Raw genomic sequence first — 21,220 nt, forward strand, 5'->3', positions numbered from 1 at the left:
TTATCTGTCTGCCATCTCATATTCACACTCTTAAAATATTAAATAGACACAAACACATTTCTGGTACTTACACTGGGAAATTGAGAATGACTAATTACTGAACATATTATATAAGCTATACAAAGACAACAAACTACTTCAGACCACAAGATAACTGGCCTGGCCTTGAAAAGCATTATTGATGGGCACCATGAGATGGCCAACACTGCAAAGCAAAGCAGAAGCTTTTGACATTAACACTGCACACAAAAACTAAGTCTACATTGAAATATACAGTTTATTTTCTCGAAGTCAAGCAATACCATTTGTCAGTAGGTACATGTTAAGTGTCAGGCAGGAAAACTGTACATTTTCACTCAGGGCTGCAGGATCCAAACAGTTGGAGAAGCACTGTGGAAATCTTTCACTATACAAAGAGATCTAGAATTGAGAACAACAAAGGATGAAGAAACAGCCATCCCCAGGACGCCAAAGGCAAAACATTAGCACCAGATTTTTTTCAAAAAGCAACAGTACAGCTATTTACAGATTTACATATAACATTGGGAGGCCACCATCTTCATGTTTCCAGGGTGAGTGATTTTCAAAAGTTTTGAAAAAGGAAAGGAGATATTAGTGTCTACGCAACTGTTCTGTGAAAAGGATAATAGATACAGCTTTCACAATATTGCTACCTTTTATCAGAGATCTAAATCAAAGTACTGTATACAAACACATTGTAATTATATTATTCTTCACATTTCACATACACATTTCAGAGTAACCACAATATGTAAAATTTTTAAAATGCCACAGATAAAACAATGCACACTTTTCTCCAAGCTAAGACAAGCATAATTTATGTTTAGTTTTGTGTTTGTTATGGTTAAGGGATAGGTTTAAGGACAAAGGGACCAGTTGTCCTGGGAACATAGCAGCAAATAACTGTGAGATGCCAGAAGACTACATTTCTGAACTAGGAGGGAGAAACTAAGGTCAGCTGTAGGTCTTGTAAAATGGTACCTCCATTTGACCTCAACTGATGCACATCAACATCATTTCTATTAAAATTTGGTCCAGGTATACAAAATAGTGCACGATAAGGGTGTGTGTGGGGGCAAGAGTCCTTTTAATGTTTGCACCTGTCTGTAAAGGAACTGGTTCCAGAGGAGTTTTGTTTCCCAGGTCCCCAACTCACAAGGAATTCACTGATCAGTGCCTTTCCAGTTCTCTCCCCACAAAAGAAAGGATTCAGGTAAGAAGGACAGAAAAACTCTTAGGAATGATGCCATACTGCAGGAGTAGTGGGAAGAATTCTTTGCTCTCTTTTCAACAACTGACTGTATTTTCAACCTGCTTAGCTACAGACTGGCATTCACATCAGCCTTGAAAATGGCTTTTGGTTGGGAAACCTATTTGTCTGAGGAGAGATAAATCTTTCCCTTAGGACAATGGAAATGGCATATGCACAAAGTCTTCCCAGACTTTCTTTGCCTGCAAAACTTTATCTTAACATAGAACTTGACACTTAAGACACTATGGAATTTTACTGCAGGTATCTATGCAAGTCAGCATAACCCATTACTGTGCTGCAAACATGAGTTAGCACCTCTTTTTAGAGCTACTGGAAATTATCTAAGTCAATGGCAGTATGATGAGATCAGATTAGTGATCTGATACTGTGAACTAACATCCTCTCCTTTATCACTGCTCAATGGAGAAAACAAGCAAACAGCCCCACTTATGTTCACAGTTACAACACAGAGTTGCTCCAAGTAATGCACAGTATTTACACAGCAGAATTATTTCTATTGCATTTGGTAGTCTGAGAAAGAGGAACAAACAACATTATGTAGGTCAACTTCAGTATAACTTAATTGTCTATATAAAACCATCACAATGTTGAGCAACCAGAAGAAAAATACAAGCAGTGTCCTTAACCTACATTTATTTCCATGAAGTGTAGTGGGTTTGGGACAAAAAGAATAAAAACATGCATAAAAAAGCACAAAAAAGCAAATGAGCCTTGTAAATAATTTAGATGAAAAATGTTTTGAATAAAATCAGCACAGTACTTCCAGCCTGTTTCTTAAATCAAGTACAACTTGGTAAAGAAAATCACTTGCATTGCATTAAGAGTGTACAAATATGTCTTGCAAAATAATTTAAAAAAATCTTCATCAAGATAGGCATTAGGTGATTTGCAAGCTGCTTAAGAAGCATTTAACTAGACTGATTTTGAAGTTGTTTTCTGCATGGGGAAAGTGCCATCCTATATACAATATTACAAAAAAGTGTCTGATGCCACAGGATCAGAGTGACACTGTATTTCAGCAATCTGAATATATTAGCTATAAGATGCATGCTTTCCCTATTTAATGTGTCTTTAAAAAACATAAAAACCCACTAAATTTAGAGCTTCTAAATGTGTGTGCATTTTTGAATTGCTGTAGAGTTTTCCAGCAGACTGTGCAGCATCTGAACATAAAGGAACTATACAACCTATTCTAAAAACCATTGTTTGCATGCACAACTGCCACAGACTTTGAACATACTGAGCAGAAAGGTTAAGAGTCTCTCCCCTTTTGTGGAGCTTTCTGGAAGTTAAGCAATGAGGAACAGCTGTAGAGTCCAGCAATAAAAATGTGTTCTAAAAAAATTAAATACATCATTAAAAAAAAATGAAAGAGAGCATTATTGCTGTTGTGAGAGCTAGTTTTCTCTTGTGCACTTGTTTCTCTACCAGACACTCAAGCAAGCCAAGAGACTCATTTGTACACTTGGAAACTGCCCTATCCCTTCCTTCTTTCCCATTTTCCCATTGCTGGTTGGACTCTGCCCTTATTTGAGCCGCTCGGGTTGCAGGCTGTCAGTCAGACACTTCAGCTGCTCCTCCCCCAGCTTGATCTTGTCCTCAAGCTCTCGCTGCTCGATGATGAGGGCTGACTTCATTTTCACAAAGTGCTCATAGTCTGCTAAGTTCTCCTCGCTCAAGTAGTTCGCCAAGATGTCGAAGACAATGCGCTCCCGACGATCCAGGTTTTCCTTCAGCTCCTTGGCATCCTCGTGTTGCTGGGTCAGCAGCTTTTGCTTATCTACCAGTGTCCGCTTAGGAGAAAAGAAAAACAGTCAAAAATTCACTGGGTTCACTAGGCTGGGCCAACAGCTTCACTGTTCAATTCTCTCTCAAGTTTGTTTTAGCTACAGAGACCTTCCTGAATATTTAGAAAGGTGGAAAAAGAACACGCCTTAAAATTGAGACTAATAAAATGCATTAACAAACTGATAAAAAACTTAGTAAAACAATGAAAAACACACCATTACTTTCTGTTGGCCTCAAAAGCATTACTTCAAAGACTCCTTTACTATTTAATAGTTATAAATATATATATACTATATATATATAATACTGTATACAATATAGTTGTCTTTGTAGAATAGTTATTCAAATTAAGACTCAGCTGTCTTACATCTTTCATACAGCACTAGCACAGCTGTGGTTACAGAGCCCAGAAACAGACCAGCTAATGGAGCCATGTGTCCTTATACAGCACCTGACACTGTGTATTTAGCAATTCTGCTGCATCCACAAGCCTTCCCAATGACATGTGAAGTCCTGTGGTCTTCAGACACGAGCAAGAGTGAAAGCTGAGGCAAGACCACAGAAGGACAAAAGGGAAGCAAAAGAAAGAGGACAGCAGAAGACAGCAGCCTCTCTCTCCCCCAGCATCACATGTCTGCACAGCCAGCAGTCCCACCTGAATCACCTGGCTACCCTCCTTTGGCAGCACATGGACAGACACAGGAGCACCATCAATCCAACCTATTTCACATGTCTGCCTACAAGTGATTGCTTTTTTCCAGTGACAGAGTATGGATGGCTTACTCTGACATCAAGAATTCTGTACAGGTGTCTGAACTTAATTAAAAAGTGTCCCTGAGAGGTACCATCCATAACTTCTAGCTTTGCTTCAGAGATGAATTTTCTTTGAGAAGCTTTCTTCAAATAAATCTCAGTCTGTTCTAATAAACGTGTCCTTCTTTTTAATTTGCACCTACTGTTAAATCACACATGCTGTTTAATAAGCCTGAAGGATTTATAGAGAAGTGTTTTTGTAGAATATAAAACTATCTTTTCAATGTGGAAGTATGAGACAAAGGGGCTACAGACTAGTGAGCTTAAATAAACCTACCTGTCAGAGTTGCACATGCATCCTGTGCTCTTTCTACAGACAGACCAAAGCTCAAGAGTGAAATGTTTTCAGATTTGTGCTCTCAATGTACTTAAAATACACAGCTTAGATTAACTCAGGATTCAAGACAGCTATGGAAGACAAGTCAGAAAAATCCCACACTATTAGAAAAAACAGTTTAATCTTCCCTTGAGCTTATGCCAGGGGAAAAAATCCCACAGAAAGTTGCAAGCAGAATTATCTGCTGCAAAGAGATGGAACTAAAAGTTCTCCTGAACTCACTAGGGGCAAGTAGCAGACAGCCTCAAACCCAGAAGTGTGGCTAAACTGCTCCCAGGGCAGCCTTGCAGGTGTGTGCACACTGAGCAGCAGTAACTAGCCAGAATCTGATGAATGCAAGAGGATGTGGACAATGAGAAGACACTGGCCTTGTTTGTAAGAGGAAGGGGGCTGGTAGCTCTTCAGATGAAGCCCCTTTTAGAAGCTGAACTTGAAATACCTGATACTGTTCCCTGTGGCAAAAACAAGACCTCTGGCAAAGCATCTGACAGTCAAAGCATTAACTCAGCAGTTATTATTTGACTGCTTTTATTGAGAAAGTCTGGTAAGCTGTTGCTGGCCCCTAGAAAGTGGAAAGCTATCAGACCAATGTTTATTAGACATCATCATCTTGGAAAGAAAAATCCATGGTCACTGGGAACATGCTCCCCAACAATGAAAGCAAAATCCTCTATTTTGTTTGTATGGTACATTAGTGGTTCACCACATATTATCATTTGACCTACTAAAATACTAAAGGACAACCAAAAAAGCCACAAGCACCAGTCTAAATTCAAGACTTCAAGATAGAAGATAGAATCATGGAATGGTTTGGGTTGCAAGGCACCTTAAAGATCATACAGTTCCAATCCCTGCTCTCACCAGACCAGGTTGCTCAAAGCCCCATCCAACCTGGTCTTGAATATTTCCAGGTAGGAGGGTGGGTACCTCTCTGGCAGCCTGTATCAGTGCCTCACCACCCTCAGGAAAGAACTTCTTTCTAACATCTTAGCTAAACCTGTCCTCCTTCACCTGAAGGCCATTCTCTCTTGTCCTATCACTACATGCCCTTGTAAAAACTCCCTCTTGTAAGCCCCCTTTAGGTACTGGCAGGCTGCTCTAAGAGCTCTTTGGTATTCTCATCTCCAGGCTGAGCAGCCCCAACTCTCTGCTTGTGCAGTGCTCAGGCCTGTGATCAATGTGGACGTGTTCCAACAGGTCCATATCCTTGTTGTGTTTTGTGCCCTAGAGCTGGATGCAGCACTGCAGCTGGGGTCTCACAGGAGCAGAATCCCCTCCCCTGACCTGCTGGCCATGCTGCTTTTGATAGAGCCCAGGACACGTTTGGCTCTCTGGGCTGCAAGTGCACATTGCTGGGTCTTGTTGAGCTTTTCATCCACCAATACCCCCAAGTCTTCCTCCCCAGGGCTCATCTCAGTCCTGATGGATCTCTCCTGATGTTACTATGGCAAGATTGGTGTCACGCACGTGAAGATGAATGGGGATTGAAATATGTTAGGGATTTGGAGTTCTGTCAGTATAAATTTCACATCAGAACACACAGATAATTTCTGACTGTCCTTACTACACCACCTCCTCACCATCTTCCTTTTCCACATCCAGCCAGTAAACTCAGACTGTTTCCTATGTACCCAAATCGTGGTAGCTCCTTCCCCGTCACAAAACTGCAACACTTAGAAAATAGTCTAATGAGGGATTAAATTTCTCCAAGTGTCAGAAGCTTTGATCTGCCCTTTAATAAGCTGTCAAGTACTTTCCTTTCCACCTCATTCAGAGAGAAGTCTGAAGAGCCATTAATCAAGTATGTTGGGGCCAAACAGCAAAAGCACAGCTTCAGATCAGTCCCAGCACTTATTGGTTCTTATGTGTGAAATAATGCAACAGGCTGAAGAAGCAACATGAAGCCACAGCCTGTGGAAAATATTCTGTTACAATATTTACGTGGACTGTTGGCATTTCAGTCCACAGCTACAAGCCAAAAATCCTGCTTCACATTCACTTAACTGTAGAAGCTAAACTCACTCAAAACACACACCCCCTCCACACTCTCTATTTATTTTAGCCCAAGTTTCACACGATCTACATCTCTCCTTTGGTGCATATCTGTGTTGCTATCTCTCTCCTTCCTAGGTAAGTTCTGATGGGATTTGAAGTTTAAAAAATTGCTGCAAGCCATTCCTCTCCCTGTTCCCCCCCTCTCCCCTACTTTTTTTTAAAGGCTTGTCCTTCTGTTGTTTCTTGCTCTTCACTAGGCATTATGGAAGGAAGCTTTTAGTAGATGAGAAGCATTTTCTTTTTAACAAGCCTACAGATTTGTATCAAGATCCTCACTGAGTATAAAGAAGTCTGCAAGCTTTCTGCATTACAGCACAAACACTCCTTTTCAAATCTTGAATTGTTACCATATTTTTGTTCGCCTCCTTTTTATGCTCTTATCAGTAGATTCTCATTTTCTTTAAACTTCTGCCAAGAAGTCTGTTTTCTAGTATGTTGCACCCCAAACCCACTTTTTCTCAGCAAGCCACTCATAGTTTCAGTATTCCAAGAAAAGAAGGCAAAGAGGAAAGTTTTAAGAAATTAAAAAAAAAAAAAAGTCTTATAAGATTTATCTACACATTATCCCTCATGCTGAGTGTGCAACTTAGATAAACAAAACCAGGCAAACTCCCCTGTCCCATGAGCTTCCCTAAATGTAGGAATATTATTGTTGGCCCTTCTCACCCGTTCTTCTGGAGAGGTGTTGTCATCCAGGTTATTGAGGGCGTTTTCCACCCGGGCCAGACGACCAGACAGGGACAGCAGGAGGTTGACCACTTTGTCAAGGTCACCAATAAACATCTTGAATTTGTCAAACTCATTTGGTTTGCAGACTTCTTTCACAATGGCCTCTACCTCCTCTCCCAGGATATTGTTTGCTTGGATGTCTTCCAGAAGTGTCTCCCGTGCCTCTCTCAGCACCTGCAGCTTCCTACTAATGCTGTCAATAAGTTCTTGCTGTGGAAAATAAAGGAGATAAGAATTTATTAGCACTTCTGCCTTTTTCCCTACTTCTGAAAGTCATGTCAGCTGCACTTTAATACATTTCAGACTTCCATGAAGCTTTGACAATGAGTGCATTACAAATAAATACCTGCCTGTGTCAAAGGTCTGTATCTCTGCGTTCAAAGGTTCAGGACATAGCTGCACAATGCTCAGCTTAAGACCTGTGCTAAAGCAAATTACCTTTGTGGAAAAAGATGAAGGCTTTTCACCCTACCAAGAAGCCTTCCTGCTTTTTCTTTGAGCAGCTTTAAAGCTGCTGTGAACAGCAGAAAGTACAGCACATGTCTGTGTCTCTAAATACCAGGTCAGGTCCATAACGCCTTGCTGAAGAGCTACATTTAGGAAGATACACAGCACTAGAAAAACAATCCTGCATTTTCCACATGATGCAGTTAAAACTAGGGCACTGTCAAGCTTTCTTTTCCTTTCTGCATAACATTAGCATTCCTCCAATAGCAGTCCTTCCACTCTCAGAAAATCTTAGCATTAACAGTGCCTTACAACATTTCTGCAGGGTAGTCATAATCCCTAGGGCACAGGGAGTAAAATCTGCTGTAGTGTACAAAGCAGCTCTGCACAAAGCTGTGCAAAGTGGCTCTGCCAAAGGACCAGAGAAGCGTCACTGTCCTGGCCCAGACGAATACACAGCCTCACCTGAACTTTGGGGGGGTTCTGTACTATAGTCCCCACTGCCTGAGGTACACTTGCACTGCCTTAGAAAAGCACATCAGGTGCAGAACCAGTAGAAACCAGACCAAGAATCCAGATCTCCTTTGATCACCTGTGGTCCCTCTGTGCTACCTCCCTGCATTTGGGCAAGAGTTCTTGTTTCTCACATGCCCATTAGCTTTTGGTGCACAAGTGGTGTGAGTTAGCTCAGCCAGCTGTCGACCCTGAGATAATTCACACCCTAAAAAATGCCTTGTTATTTAAATGTAGGTGCCTATTTGGTATTCAGCTAATTTCAGGTAAGAAAAATTTCCAAAGCATTCTCTAAACATACACCTCAGTGCAAATTCTGAATGAAAATTACATCCTTTAAAATAGTCATTATTTCACAGTACCCCTAGCTCTTTTTTTTAAATTGCTCATGACATTCTTTAGGAACTCTGCTTTCTAAATGCAAATCTGATTACAAGCCTTCATGATTACTGAGAAACATACTGATAGCAGCTGCTGCTCACAGAGGCCACTGAACAGTCATTGCCAATTTATTTTGGGAACAAAAACCAGCACAAAACAAAGTCTGTCATCTTAACAGAAAGCAACTACACCGTGAAAAAGCAGCAGCCTTTCTGAAAGTAGAAATTCAACCCATGGATTATCCATACTGGCTTTTTCCTTTTTGATTTAATGTACTCAGTCCAGGTTAATCTGGATCTGGGTTATCTGTTAGCCTTGGTGCCCAAAAGATTAAGGTAGTAAGCAGTTCTACAGATGCCTGCTTTACTGACTGATTAATCTGCAGGATTTTATTTTTTTCCCCTTTTCTCTCAATGCAAATGCAGTTTGATTTGGATTATGTAGGTCACAGTGCTACACTCTCACTTCCCTCAGATGACATGCACTATGTTGCTGTTTCACCATTTAAACACAGCAAGATACTGTGGTGCTCTATGGTATTATCTCAAGTTGTTTTATTTTTCACTTCTACAGCTATGCTGCAACTTTCTTTAATTAAAAAAAAAAACAACAAAAACCAAAACAACAAAACCATGGCTGCTCAGCATTTAATGATCTGGTCTGCCAGTCTAGATCAGCTCTCTCAGTTTCTTTCTTTAAAGAAGAAAGAAGCCATTTTCCCAGCGACATCCTGTTTAGTAACATCCCAAGCAGCTAAAGCTAACCTCTAAAGCAACAATTTTTCAGGTGAGAAGGCCATAAATACTAAGACTGTCATGTCTATTAAGAATTGGATTATGATTACTGATTGCTTCATACCCAGATGCAGCAGCCTCTGCATGCAGCAACTGTGAACTCACTACATCCTTTTGCTGAACAGCAGAAAACCTGTATTATGTTCAATATCTACTGAGCCAGAAGAGCTGCAGTCTACATCTTCAGGCTGGCAGATGAATAATTTATAGCTGTGAATTCTGTACCAGTACACAAGAAAACAATAAAGTCATTCTTGCTGATCTGACTAGTAACACAGAAGGTGGCTCAGCACAGCACTGCTCAGGTGGCTCACTGCTTGGCATGCTTTTATGTAAATTACACTCTGCTTTCAACCACCACCCCATTCCTAAGGAATTCAAGCCTCAAACCAGATAAAAATTGGTATCCATTAATTATTTTTACACTCTTCAGCAGTTGCTGAAATTTTCCTAAGGGCAAAGGGGAAACTTCTACACAGCTATACATGGATTTTCCTTACTACAAAAAACACTCTTATAGCATCTTCAAAATCTGAATAATATTTTATAATTGTGGTAAACCTACAATAAACTCAGTACACAAGACACATACATTCCACTCCTGCTAGCTGGGAATACAGGGATTGGCTCAAAAAAATCAAAATAAAAAAATTAACAACCCTATATGAAAATCCAATACTTATTTCAAAAGTAAAAAATATCACCACACATTTCTGGTTTGCAGAGCAGAGAATGACAAATACAGGAATAATTTCACACTGGACTGCAATTAAGATATCTCATAACAGAATTACCATTTTCCAGGAATCAAGAAATAGGTTCTGGGCATATGGCCCATGTAAAACTAGTGAAGTCAAAGTGTGCCACTGAAATATTCAGGTCCCTAACAATCCCTTGTTAAACTGCTGACAAATATGAGAAGCTGGACCAAGCTGCATCTTCTGTCCATTTAATAAGGATGCTTTGACCCACTTACAAAGAGTTTTATATGTTTTCTGACAAGATCCATGATGAAAGCCCACTGAACTGAGTGCTCCATCTCCATGTGGAAGAGCAGGGAAGAGAAGCAGCCAGCAAGGCATGTGTGCTACAACATGTACACATGGAGGAGAACATGGGGGGCTCTGCTAAAAGCCCTTCATGAAAACCTTCCTGTGTCATGTGATTAGTGGCATACACTGAAGCTGGGGGATGGATGGAAAGTATGGAAGGGATAAACATGATTCTCCTGTTAAGAAACCAACAAAAGTAAATGGCACTCTTGCTTATAAAAGTTTTAGTATTTAGTTTGTTGAGCAAACAAGAAAGGCTTAATTTTACCTCCCTCCTATTCTGTAATTAATGAGAATGAAACTAATTCTAGCAAAATCATGAATGTGACAATCACATGTGGCACCAGATAAAACCAAATTATTTAAAATGAAATGAAATCTCTAATTTGTCTAAGTAGCACAGCTGCTGGATTCAGCAGCTGTCTAGAGGGTGAGGAAGGGCTCTCTGCAGGCACACCAAGCCCCTGGCAGTGCACAGCACATTGAATGGTGCAGAGGGAGGCTGAAACAACACAGAGGTAACAGGAAACACAACAGCCCCCTCAAAAGCAGTGCCAGCCATGCCTGCTCTGAACCACAGGTGGAAATCTCTCATTCTTAGCAACTAAATACAGTCCTAATAATTACAAATAATTTCTTTGGGACTGGATTATCAAGTTCACCCTGGGAGCTGATTTTTAAGCAGAGAGCTGACTTGGACAGGAAAGGTTTGCACACCACTGCATTACTGGCTTAGGTAAACAGAGTTAAACTACATCACTTTACTTGATCAAACAGAACATTTCCTCCAGCTTATCCATACTGGGAACAATTATTAAAATATTTTGTGCCAAGTTACTAATGAGATGAATGCAATGATATTACTGCAGGACAACACTTCATCCTACCACACATCCTACCACACAAATGTCAGATCATCACTGTAGTATCTAGGGAATTATGGCAACCTTTGTTCAGAAATAAAACACCAAAGGATGGGGATGAATAAGAAGGCTGCCTCCCTCCCTTGTGACAAGCAACTTCCAGTGAATCCACCAGCCTAATTAATTATCTCCCAGAATCATTATTAATTTGGGAGGCAGGAAGAATATTTTGCTGTTAATGAAAACAAAGGGGGAGGAAAAGAAAAAAGAAAAAAGAAGGTGTGTGTATGTTCCTTCTCTCTCAAGACAAACCCAAATTCTGGACCTAAATTTCAAAAATTTGGAACAACTAAAACCACCACCAGCTTCAGCGGGATACACAAGCACTCCTGTTTCTTTTTACATAGTGAGAAATAGAGAAGGACCTCAAATGGAAAATGGTATTTTGAAAAACCTCCTCAAAACTTCTCCCTTTGAGACTTTCCAAAACACACAACAAGTTGCAAGAAGCACCTAATATGAAGTACCTAAATTCACAGGTGTGCACTTAACTCATCCCCACAAACAAGCAAAAACCCCCCAGAACCAAAAGAGGCTGATTTTTCCCAAGTGATCCTGCACATCTAGAAGGCCTTTTATTGGAGGCTGTTTAGTCAAACAAATTCACAGTTAATGTAATGAACAGAACTCAGAGACTCCCATTACACTTTTAGAAATGTCTTTTACCTTTTTCTCTGACAAGTCATGATCCAGCTCATCTTCAGAATCCTCCTCACTCTGCTGCTGTTGCTGCTGCTCCTGCATGTCCTTCATTTTAATCAGCAGCTCTGCCTTTGGTGCAGATGTGCTGTAGTAGGTAGAATTGGTTGTCAGGGAGATGGCAGATGGTGCACTCTGCTCCTCTTTCCTGGGAAAAAGTCAAAACTTTCATTAACTGCCTTGACACCCTCATCAATGAAAAAAAAGGAGAATGTTTTAGAGCCATCATTTCCCCACGCAAGCAGGGGGTTCAAGAGAAAACCATTACCTATATAAATAAGATAAATAAACAGTCTGAGAATAAAATCTGTATGAATTCAGTACATGCTCAGCAAAAGTTACAACTGAAACCATGCAGAAGACCATACATCATTACAAAAACTGAAATGCATCAAAGATACTGCAGCTGGAAACAAAATGGTAAGTTACATTTTACAAAGTAGTGCAAAAAAATCTCAGTGTCATAGACAGTATCCTTTTGGATTGGGACAGTACAATTTTCGATTAGGGAATCATAAACATCTTGAGAAGGATACAACTTATCCAATAATTTGGATTGAGAAAACAAAAAAAATAAAACATCAATGTGGATGGAATTCAATTATTTTCTTTCTTTGATCTCATTCACTTCTAGGAAATGCCTCATGCCCACTTCAAGGTGTCATCACGAATTTTCATCACATAAAAAGGGCAAGAATATTGTTCCTTTTCTATCCAGTTACTAGACTGGATGATCTTGGTAAAATATGTAATCACAATGAAATGGCAAAAGTTAATTAATTCTTAAGTTGTCAAAAACTGGCTTATGACCATGTCTTGGAAATCTTTCATATTGTACAACACGGTTATTTCTGTCATTAGCATCATTAGTAGTATATGCTTTACTACTATTTTATCATAAAAGTCTCAGAAAAGACCTCCACAGAAGGAAGACTCACCTCCAGCCCCCATGGAATACTGACACACTCTGGATAGCAGCTTACAAAGACATACCAGCTTACAGAAGGTAATACTCACTTCTCTTCTGAAAGTTTTGGAGAGGGAACTTTTGGCAGAAGCTTCCTGCGCTGCTGAGCTTCTTCTAGGAGATGTTCATCTTTAGGGAATATTCCAACCATCAGATCCATTGTTGTTTTTATTTTCACATTAGGATCTAGTATGTCTGCTAGAGATTTATCTCTTCCCACAATTTCTCTGGCGAGTTCCTCTGATTTCCAGTCTTCTAAGGTCTTTTCTTTGGCCTTTACATAGCTGGATGCTTGTGTGGCAGCACTGCTGTCCTTCAAGTTGCTCCCAGGTTCTTCAGCTGGTTGAGGGTCAACTGGTTTGGTTCTGGCTTCTGGCTCTGGCTCTACACCTTGCCTGGTGTAAGCACAGAATCGTGAATAGGATTGCTCAGAAGTGCTGAGTGTTTTAATTTGGTCCTTTTCCAAACCACTGGGTAAAGCAGGAGGCTCCATGGTACTGACAAGGCTCTGCCGACTCTCCTTCTCTGCACTGCTCTCAGAATGAACTATCTTGATGGGAACCATTTTCACTGTAGTATTGTTGTCTATAACCCTTTCAATTCTGGAAAATAAATAAAATTCATCCTTAGAAATGGAAGAACCATAAATCTCAATTCCTATCTGCAAATCCGAGGGGAAACCCAAAAAGACAGGTAAGACAGTGAGAAAATGGACTACTCCTAGCACTGTATCTCAAACCCTAAATCTACACGTTCTTTTCTGCCCACAAATTTTAAATGGTATTATTAGTTCATCTGTAAGGGATCCCAACATCAGCCTTGTACAATATGCATGACACAGAACTTCTGTTTGTTTCCATGAACACGAGGGTCCAATCTCAGCAGCCAGGCCCCAGATTTCAGGCAGCACTACTGAATCACCCTTTACCCCTTTGCTGCCACAGGCACAGCGGAACACACGCCCTCAGCCCACCCTCACTGCCTCACACAGATCCAACAGTGGCCTCCCCCCTTGGCCTGACAGGCAGCTGAGCTGCCTGGGGAGTCTCTGATGCCCTCACATCAATTCTCAGCTCTTCCAAGGCAAGAGACAACAGACCAGATGGGAGCATCCCACAGGCTAGGTTTTTGCTGAGCTACAAGAATAAAAAGAATCGCACATGGGAAATCTGGAAATCATTCAAAACTTAATTACATGGTTTAAAAAAATCTTCACTTATAAAATTTCACATATGACATAGAAGTTTAATAAATAGATCCTACCATAATGTTCTAGATTTCCACTTAAAGAGGAGAAACCAGTCATTGAAGAGGATAACACACAACTCTGGATATTCTTTTTAAGAGAAGCCTGTAGCAGAAGTTCTGTACTGCACAGCACAAAGGGCCACCTTAGCCATTCAGTAAGGAAAGGTATTTAAAGCAGATGCTAACTTAGATTTTTAAACTGGACAATAACATGTTAAATAACATTACAGAAACATCTGTAGCATATGTAAACCATATAAGAAACTAAAGTCTAGTTTAGTGGTTCTGAGTTTGCAGAAAGTTTAAAATTATTGTCATAATGTGGGTTTGGAACCTCTACAGCAAGGAAAGGAACATTGCCTACTAGCTAAAATATCTGGTTTCATCTGGCTGGGTAGCTTGCTGCCTTTCAGATAAGTGACCAAGACATACTACAGCTCTTTTCCTCTAAGTGTGGGTGTGTCCCTTTTCCACTGTTGGTAACAGCAGAATCTGTTTGACTTGACAATTTTGTATCTTGTACTTTAAAGGTACATTTGCCTCGGAATGAACGTGCAGCCCCCCCCAGTAGGTATTTACTTTCCACAAGTGCTTTGTGGATATGCTGTGACATACTGATCCAACTCCTGGGGCAGGTTTCCAGCCCAGGCTGAACCTCCCCACTCCATTTCATCAGGCTGTTTTCATTCAAGGGGACTGTCACTTTGAAGAGCTCACTTCTGTGCCCACTGCTTCGACCCAGCTCCCCAGCTGCAGACTGGGACTCTCCTCCTGACTGCAGCAGAGCTGGGCAGTGCCCAGCCACCACCCCCAATCCTTTCTTTTGCTTATTTTAATTAAAGCCCACACATTTGAAGCTCCATTAGAATGTGAAGAGGAATGTAATTTTGGAATTTGGGGGAAATAGAAGATGAATGCATGTATGGGAAAGAAGTGAGCTGAGTGCAATTCTTCATCTAAAATGCACAGCATCTGTTTTGAGACTTTGAGTACATTCCTCTCAGCCTAGTCAATAACTTTCCAAAAACTTAAGGCATCATTAAATCGATCACTGTCAGTAAAAGCAAAGACAGTTCAACACCAGGTGCTTCAAAAATTCTGTTTCTGCAATCACTACCCTGCTGATTTCTGAAGCTTTGCCATTTGTGGAAAAGCAGCATGAAATTTTGACTTGCAGCAACTCTGCTTGTGGACATTCCAAAGCTTAACCCAACCACAGTCCCTCCTCGATGTTAGTTTAGGTTTAGTGGAAATCTATTGATGCACTCTTTTCAGCTTTGCTGCTGCTAAACAGCTGTTTTTGGCAATAGCTGAGTAGTGTACACCATAGGTGGACAGTACACCATCAGTACAGCACACAGTAATGTGTGTGTGCTTGCCCCACACACATTGTTCTATCACTGTGGGAAACCCTGCACACACACTCACTCTGGCCTGCTGATGAACAAGACACTTCTCTTAAGAGAGTACAAAAGCTATAAGCTAACACCATCGAACATTAGCTGCCCCAGCATGCAAAGAGGCATGTCCAAACACTCCTACACAAGGAGCCAACAGAAATAATAAGCCAAACCTGATTAACTACATATTAAGATAAACCTACTTAACATATTTTATTCATATGAAATAAACACCATATCAAAAGTTCTGAGGTATGGTCGCCACACTTGTCCTTTTTGGCCAAACCTGTTTTAGTGAGTAATTTAATTATTAACTGGGGACAATACATTGTGTGCAAACAAGAGCTGTCTGGGCCTAAGAATTTTAAATGTTAGCAAAAGATTCTCAGGGTAAGTATTTAATCTTTCAGCTATGGGCATATAATTAGGCACACCTCAGTGCTCATTTCAATATTAAAGCTTAGCAAAAAGGAAGGACAAATACAATTGCCTTTCTACACATCCTTCGTATCTGTTCATAAAGTAATACATTAAGGAAGTCAAAGCAAAATATTAAGGAAGTCATTATTGCCATCTACCTTAGCACATGGATTCTAGGGTTCATATGACATATTGCACTTCTCATTGTAAATTATATTAATTACTTCATGTTACAAACACAGCAGAATGAAACCTCATTTTTTCCTCCAGTTGTAAGGGGAAAAACATTAAGGCTTATTTAGGAAAGAAAGTGATTCATGTTTTCATGTCATGAGGCAAAATGGAAAACAGCCTGAGTTTGTTCAACCATTTACATTAGAGTAGAGAAAAGCCATGCCAACTGCTTTTGCTCAGAGAAGCAACCTCTGCAAGAATTTAGAGGTTTTGTTTTCATTCTTTAACCATGAATTATAGTGCTGAAGGATTTATGAAAACCAAGATTCCTGAGCTTCCTGGAAGAGTTTGTTATCTTGTGGGAGAATAACCTTTTATGATGTTAGCAGCATATGACAGATGCAGCAAATCCATTAATTCCAGTCAGTTGTCTAATTCTGAGTTTATCTACCCTGGGAAACGACTGACAATCTCCCACTGAGTGTTCAGTCCTTGTCAACATAAAGTGTTGAGGACCCCTCCACAGACAACCTGAAGTGCCACATTTCACGGTAAAAGCAACATAAAACCAGTCATGATTTGGCAAGTGTATATTACTCTGTGTGTTTTTAAAACAGATGTTCTCACAAAGGATCCAGCTTCCCACATCTGCTTTGTCCCTCCCTACACTGATTCATGTTTATATACAGACTCAGGTAGGGGAAATGATGACAGGGACTTTTCTGACTTTGCCTGTACATTCAGAGGAAAATCCCTTAGACCGTCCCCTTTCATTTTCTACTAACTACCAGGTGTAACACCTGGGCAGCACAAGTCAACTAAAAGAAACCACAGACCAGCTGAAGGACATTAATGGTACCAAAAGGAATTTCACACAAGTCTGTGGTCTCTAAAATATGCTGCAATGGCTCAATGCTTAATGAACTTGAAGAATGTGTAAAGAAAATGAAAAGACAATCAATAATAAGGTCTAAGTGGGCAAGAAGTGTTAATAAAATAGTAAAGGAGTTACATCTAGTACCTGGCTGGGTTCTCATCCTGTAGGGACACAGGAGGTTTATCAGTGAGCTTCTGTGGTGCAAACTGGGGAGAAGGGGACCTTGATGACTCCATGCCAGGTTTTTGAAGATACCGGTACTTGGAAGACTCAGACTTAAGGTGTGTTTTTTCTTCTAAGTGCTGACAAACATTCTCTGTGGATGACACTTGCTGGAGCTGCTGTGGATTAGCACTCTTCAGTTTTCCATTGAAAGCTGCAGGGCTCTGACAGAGAGAGGATTGACTGGCAAAGACCTGGGTGGAGCTGGGGGATGAGGACAGGAAGGGCCGGCCAGGTGCCACCAGCAGGGATTCAGAAGAGGTGCCGAGCGACGGTGCAGAAATATCTGGTCGCCTGTATTTGTCTCTTTTAGGCGGTGGTGGCCTCTGAGGAGCAGGTCCACGCTTCTTGTTCAGCGGCACTGGCTCTGTTCTATGGTTTTCCTCTCCTTTGCCCCAGGACTGACAGGAGTGGTTCTCTTTAGAGGTCTGTGGCTCAGAGCAGGGCAGGTGAGGCAGGCTACAATCCTTGCTCTTCTCATTCACATTTTCCTGAGAGTACCGGTAGTCACTAGGCAATGTCCCAGACCTGCCCCGACTCTCGTGAGGCAGAACTGTAGGTTCTTGCACGTGCAAAGGTCTGACAGAAGACTTCCACTTGTGGCCTAAATTCTGGTCCAGTTGATCACTCTTCTCTTGTGGGCTTTCCCTCAGGGCCCCTGTGTCAGCTTGCCTAAAGAAAAGAACATGCTTTTAGTATGCTGCTGATTTATTTCCTTCGGTGCAAGGCCAATGCACCAACCCAGGAAGCTTGAACACCGAGAACACATCCAACACTGAACACCAACTCCTCCAATCTTTGGTAAGCGTACAGCACAAAAACATCCTCTCATGTATGGGCACACATGGTGTACTTAATCTAACGTGATGAGTCAAAACATAATGTCAGGCTAAATTAGGGTATGGAGCGCCACAGGACGCGACACAACCTCGGGGTAACCCGAGGCACTGCACTGTGCACAGCTTAGTTAATGCACAGCCAAACAGCAAATGTTGGTAGAAAACAAAACCATCTCCAGTTTATTTAATTCTAAAAAAAAATCCAATTTAATTCTCTTCTTGCTCCAAAGTCAGTAACAAAGCATGTGAAACACGCTTGCTTATCTAGGTGCAGTAATACTTCAGTAACATTTTAAAATGTGAACTGAATACCAGGAACTTTAATTATCAATCTGGAGGTTGAATTTTTGTGTGTCTGCTGAAAAATTAAATGAGAGCAAACAAAATGTTTGCTGAAGCTAAAAAATTGGGGAAAGTCACTATCTCCTGAATTAAGGCAGAAAAGAAAATTTAGAAATTTATTTTCTGGTCAGATTTATTTTAAGGTTGAACTTCTTTTGCCCTGTCAGCACAAATGACAAACAATGGCCAAAAAGGCCTTATCTTATCCTAAATGGTTTTGGGTTTATTCCAGTTTCACACTCTCCCTCTAGTCAGGAAACAGCCTTTCGCAGTTCCATGCTTGTCCTTTGCCACACAACACGTAGAACATTTGTGCTCACCAGATAAAGACAAAGTGGGGAAGGAGCAGAAGGCAGGAGAAAGTACCTCTGGAGCCCCGAGAGGAGACTGGTTTGCCCTCTGCTTTAAAGGAGGCTGAAGAGACATTATGAGCTTAGAAAACAAGCTGCAACAAAGAAGTCAAAGGCTTCAGAGAGTTACTAATGTAAATTATGCTACTGACAGTGCTGGTCTCTGTATTTTTAAATAGTAATCCTGTAGTGATGCACTGCCCAAGCCTTCTTTTGAGGTGACTCTGAAAGAGGCATCTTTCCCAGCCTATTTGTAAAATAAAGTTTAGTTGAATTTTTCAATGTAAACATGTTATTAACATCACTGTACCAGTTTTGAGATTGTCTATAGGCAGTTAACACCAGTGTGTAGGAAAATAAAATTTGAGATAAAAGCACATACATGAAATAACTATTAAAGTCTGTTGTAAGTTCTAGAAGAAAAAAAAAATTACACACTGCATTTGTATTTTAATTAAATTAAAACAAATATTTAAAATGAAGTATTACAGAAAGATGACTGATTAGATGTGGATTCCTGAGAAGTCACATACACAATCTTTCTCTTTCTCTTTCTCTCTCATGTGAAGTGTTAAACCCTAAATTCGACTTTAACCGGTAAATTGTAAATTTAACATGAATGAGGAGATTAGTTGTTGACATTCAAGCCTCTTCATATTGCTCTCACCTAAGAGTAGTTGGTTAAGACAACTTCAGGTTGCCTGACAAATTCAGAGTCAATTCTGATTTACAGAACAGTATTTATTGACTCCTCCTTTGACAGTAGATGAAGGACAGTCTTGTGAAGTAGAAAATTATACAAAAGGCCCAAAAGACCAATACTATTCAGGTTTGGTTACATGGCATCTTGGCATCTCAAGAGTCAGCTCATTTTCCCTAGTGAGTTCAATGTAAGCAGAACCAGGCCTGTAAACAGATCCACTAATTTTAATGGAAATATTTACCAAATGAAGACTGCAGGCCTTACATATGAAATACTGTGCTTAAACCAGCATTTTTCATTGTCTAGATAACCTATGAACAGCACAATTTTCTCCTTGTTAACCCGTGCAAAAGCTCTTCAGTCCTCCCAATTCATCTTCACTTCCATAAGCCACAACAAAGAACAGTGCAACAGATGCTCTCAGATGCACAGAAGAATCAAGGGTATGACACAAAATGTTGCAAAGACATCAATTACATGCATTACCTCAGCCAGTTTGCAAAGTATACCACGAACTTGGCATGCACATTGGGATTGGGAATGCTGGTGGAAGCAAACAGGACAGAGAACATCACCAATCTGACACATCTGCATATACAAAACGTGTAACCAATATATTGGTGTGTGTATATATATATATGTATATATGTATATATATATATCTATATATATATATATATTTCTCTGGCTCAAAAATAATGAATGCTCTACCAGTCCTGTCACTTTCCAAAACTGAGCAAAAGGACATAAAGAATTACAGCAGAGAGAAATTTAGAGATGCCATATTTGCAAACATGGAGATAAAATTCAGAGATTACACACATGACTTCATACAGCTTCCACAAAATTAATAAAAAATTTTGCAGCGCCACACAAAATGGGTCTGAGGAGAGGTGGTGGCTACATTCAACACTGAAGCTAAACTGCATTCAGTGTGAGTGCATCTTCATGCAAAACATGCTCATCACATTATCTTGGAGAGATGTAAGCTTACTGTTCAGAAAGGAGGAAAAGAAAACAAGCTTCAAGCCCCAGGAGAACACAGTGGCAAGAACCTGCAAAGGTGTTACATTAATATCAATACTGAGAAGTCCACTAAACTGCTTGTTATTTGTCAGTGCATTATGTATAATCTGCCCAGAATACAGCTGGTTTGGAAATGAGGCCCATAGGATTATGCAAAGATAACATACCACTGAAAGGAACTCATCATTTATAACCAAACATCACAAAGTGAGAGACAGAACAGTTTTAAATCATCTGAAAACATGACAATTGACTTAATTACTATTTTCATTCTAGATAACAAACCAGCCAACATCAAAAACATTAAACTCTTAGTTATCTTCAAACCCAAAGCTCCCCCACTCCCATAATACAATGCCACAATTACCCCAGTTGCAGGAGCCTTTCTGAGACAACAGAACGGGGAAAGCTCACAGCACATTCCCCACCCCAGCACGGCACATTACAGCTTTCACTGCCAGGCAACTTACACCAGTCACTTAACCCCAGCTGCAAAGGAAGTGTAATTAAGAGTCTTATGTTATTGCTACAAAGTAGTATTCAGCAAGGGTGAGTCTAGTTCAGGAGTCTAACATGACTCTTTTCTACCACGTTTGTTTTTAGCATTTTGCTGTAGGAGCTTTCATATCTAAATGGCAGGAGGCAGAAAACCAATGCAGGCTTCTGACTGAAAAGAAGGAATTGCTTCATTACGCAAACCAGTCCTTCACATTTTTGAGAAGCTCTCATTTAGCAGAGGGCTCAGCATTCCCAGAGGGGATCTGTGTAGAGAGACAAGAGGCTGAGCACTCATCAGTGAATGCAGGAGGAGCTCTGCTCTGTGTCTT

The 21,220-nt window shown here is 40.4% G+C and overlaps 1 protein-coding gene across 6 annotated transcripts in view; it reads right to left on the minus strand.

Annotated features, from left to right (window-relative positions):
• Window positions 1-259: 259 nt before the first annotated feature.
• The window catches only part of SHROOM2 (shroom family member 2), a 117,012-nt gene continuing 96,051 nt past the window's right edge, over window positions 260-21,220 (minus strand). For all 6 annotated transcript variants that reach the window (XM_071430564.1, XM_071430565.1, XM_071430563.1 and 3 more), the window contains 5 exons: window positions 17,056-17,805; window positions 12,843-13,394; window positions 11,793-11,973; window positions 6,954-7,226; window positions 260-3,087 (listed from right to left, as the gene is read on the minus strand). In XM_071430564.1, coding sequence (XP_071286665.1) covers window positions 2,821-3,087; window positions 6,954-7,226; window positions 11,793-11,973; window positions 12,843-13,394; window positions 17,056-17,805 — 2,023 coding nt within the window. In that variant the 3' untranslated portion in view covers window positions 260-2,820. The remainder of the gene's footprint in view (window positions 3,088-6,953; window positions 7,227-11,792; window positions 11,974-12,842; window positions 13,395-17,055; window positions 17,806-21,220) is intronic.

Source organism: Agelaius tricolor, unplaced genomic scaffold (genome assembly GCF_023055355.1).
Source record: "Agelaius tricolor isolate 1412-34295 unplaced genomic scaffold, bAgeTri1.0.p SCAF_7, whole genome shotgun sequence".
NCBI classification, from domain to species: domain Eukaryota; kingdom Metazoa; phylum Chordata; class Aves; order Passeriformes; family Icteridae; genus Agelaius; species Agelaius tricolor.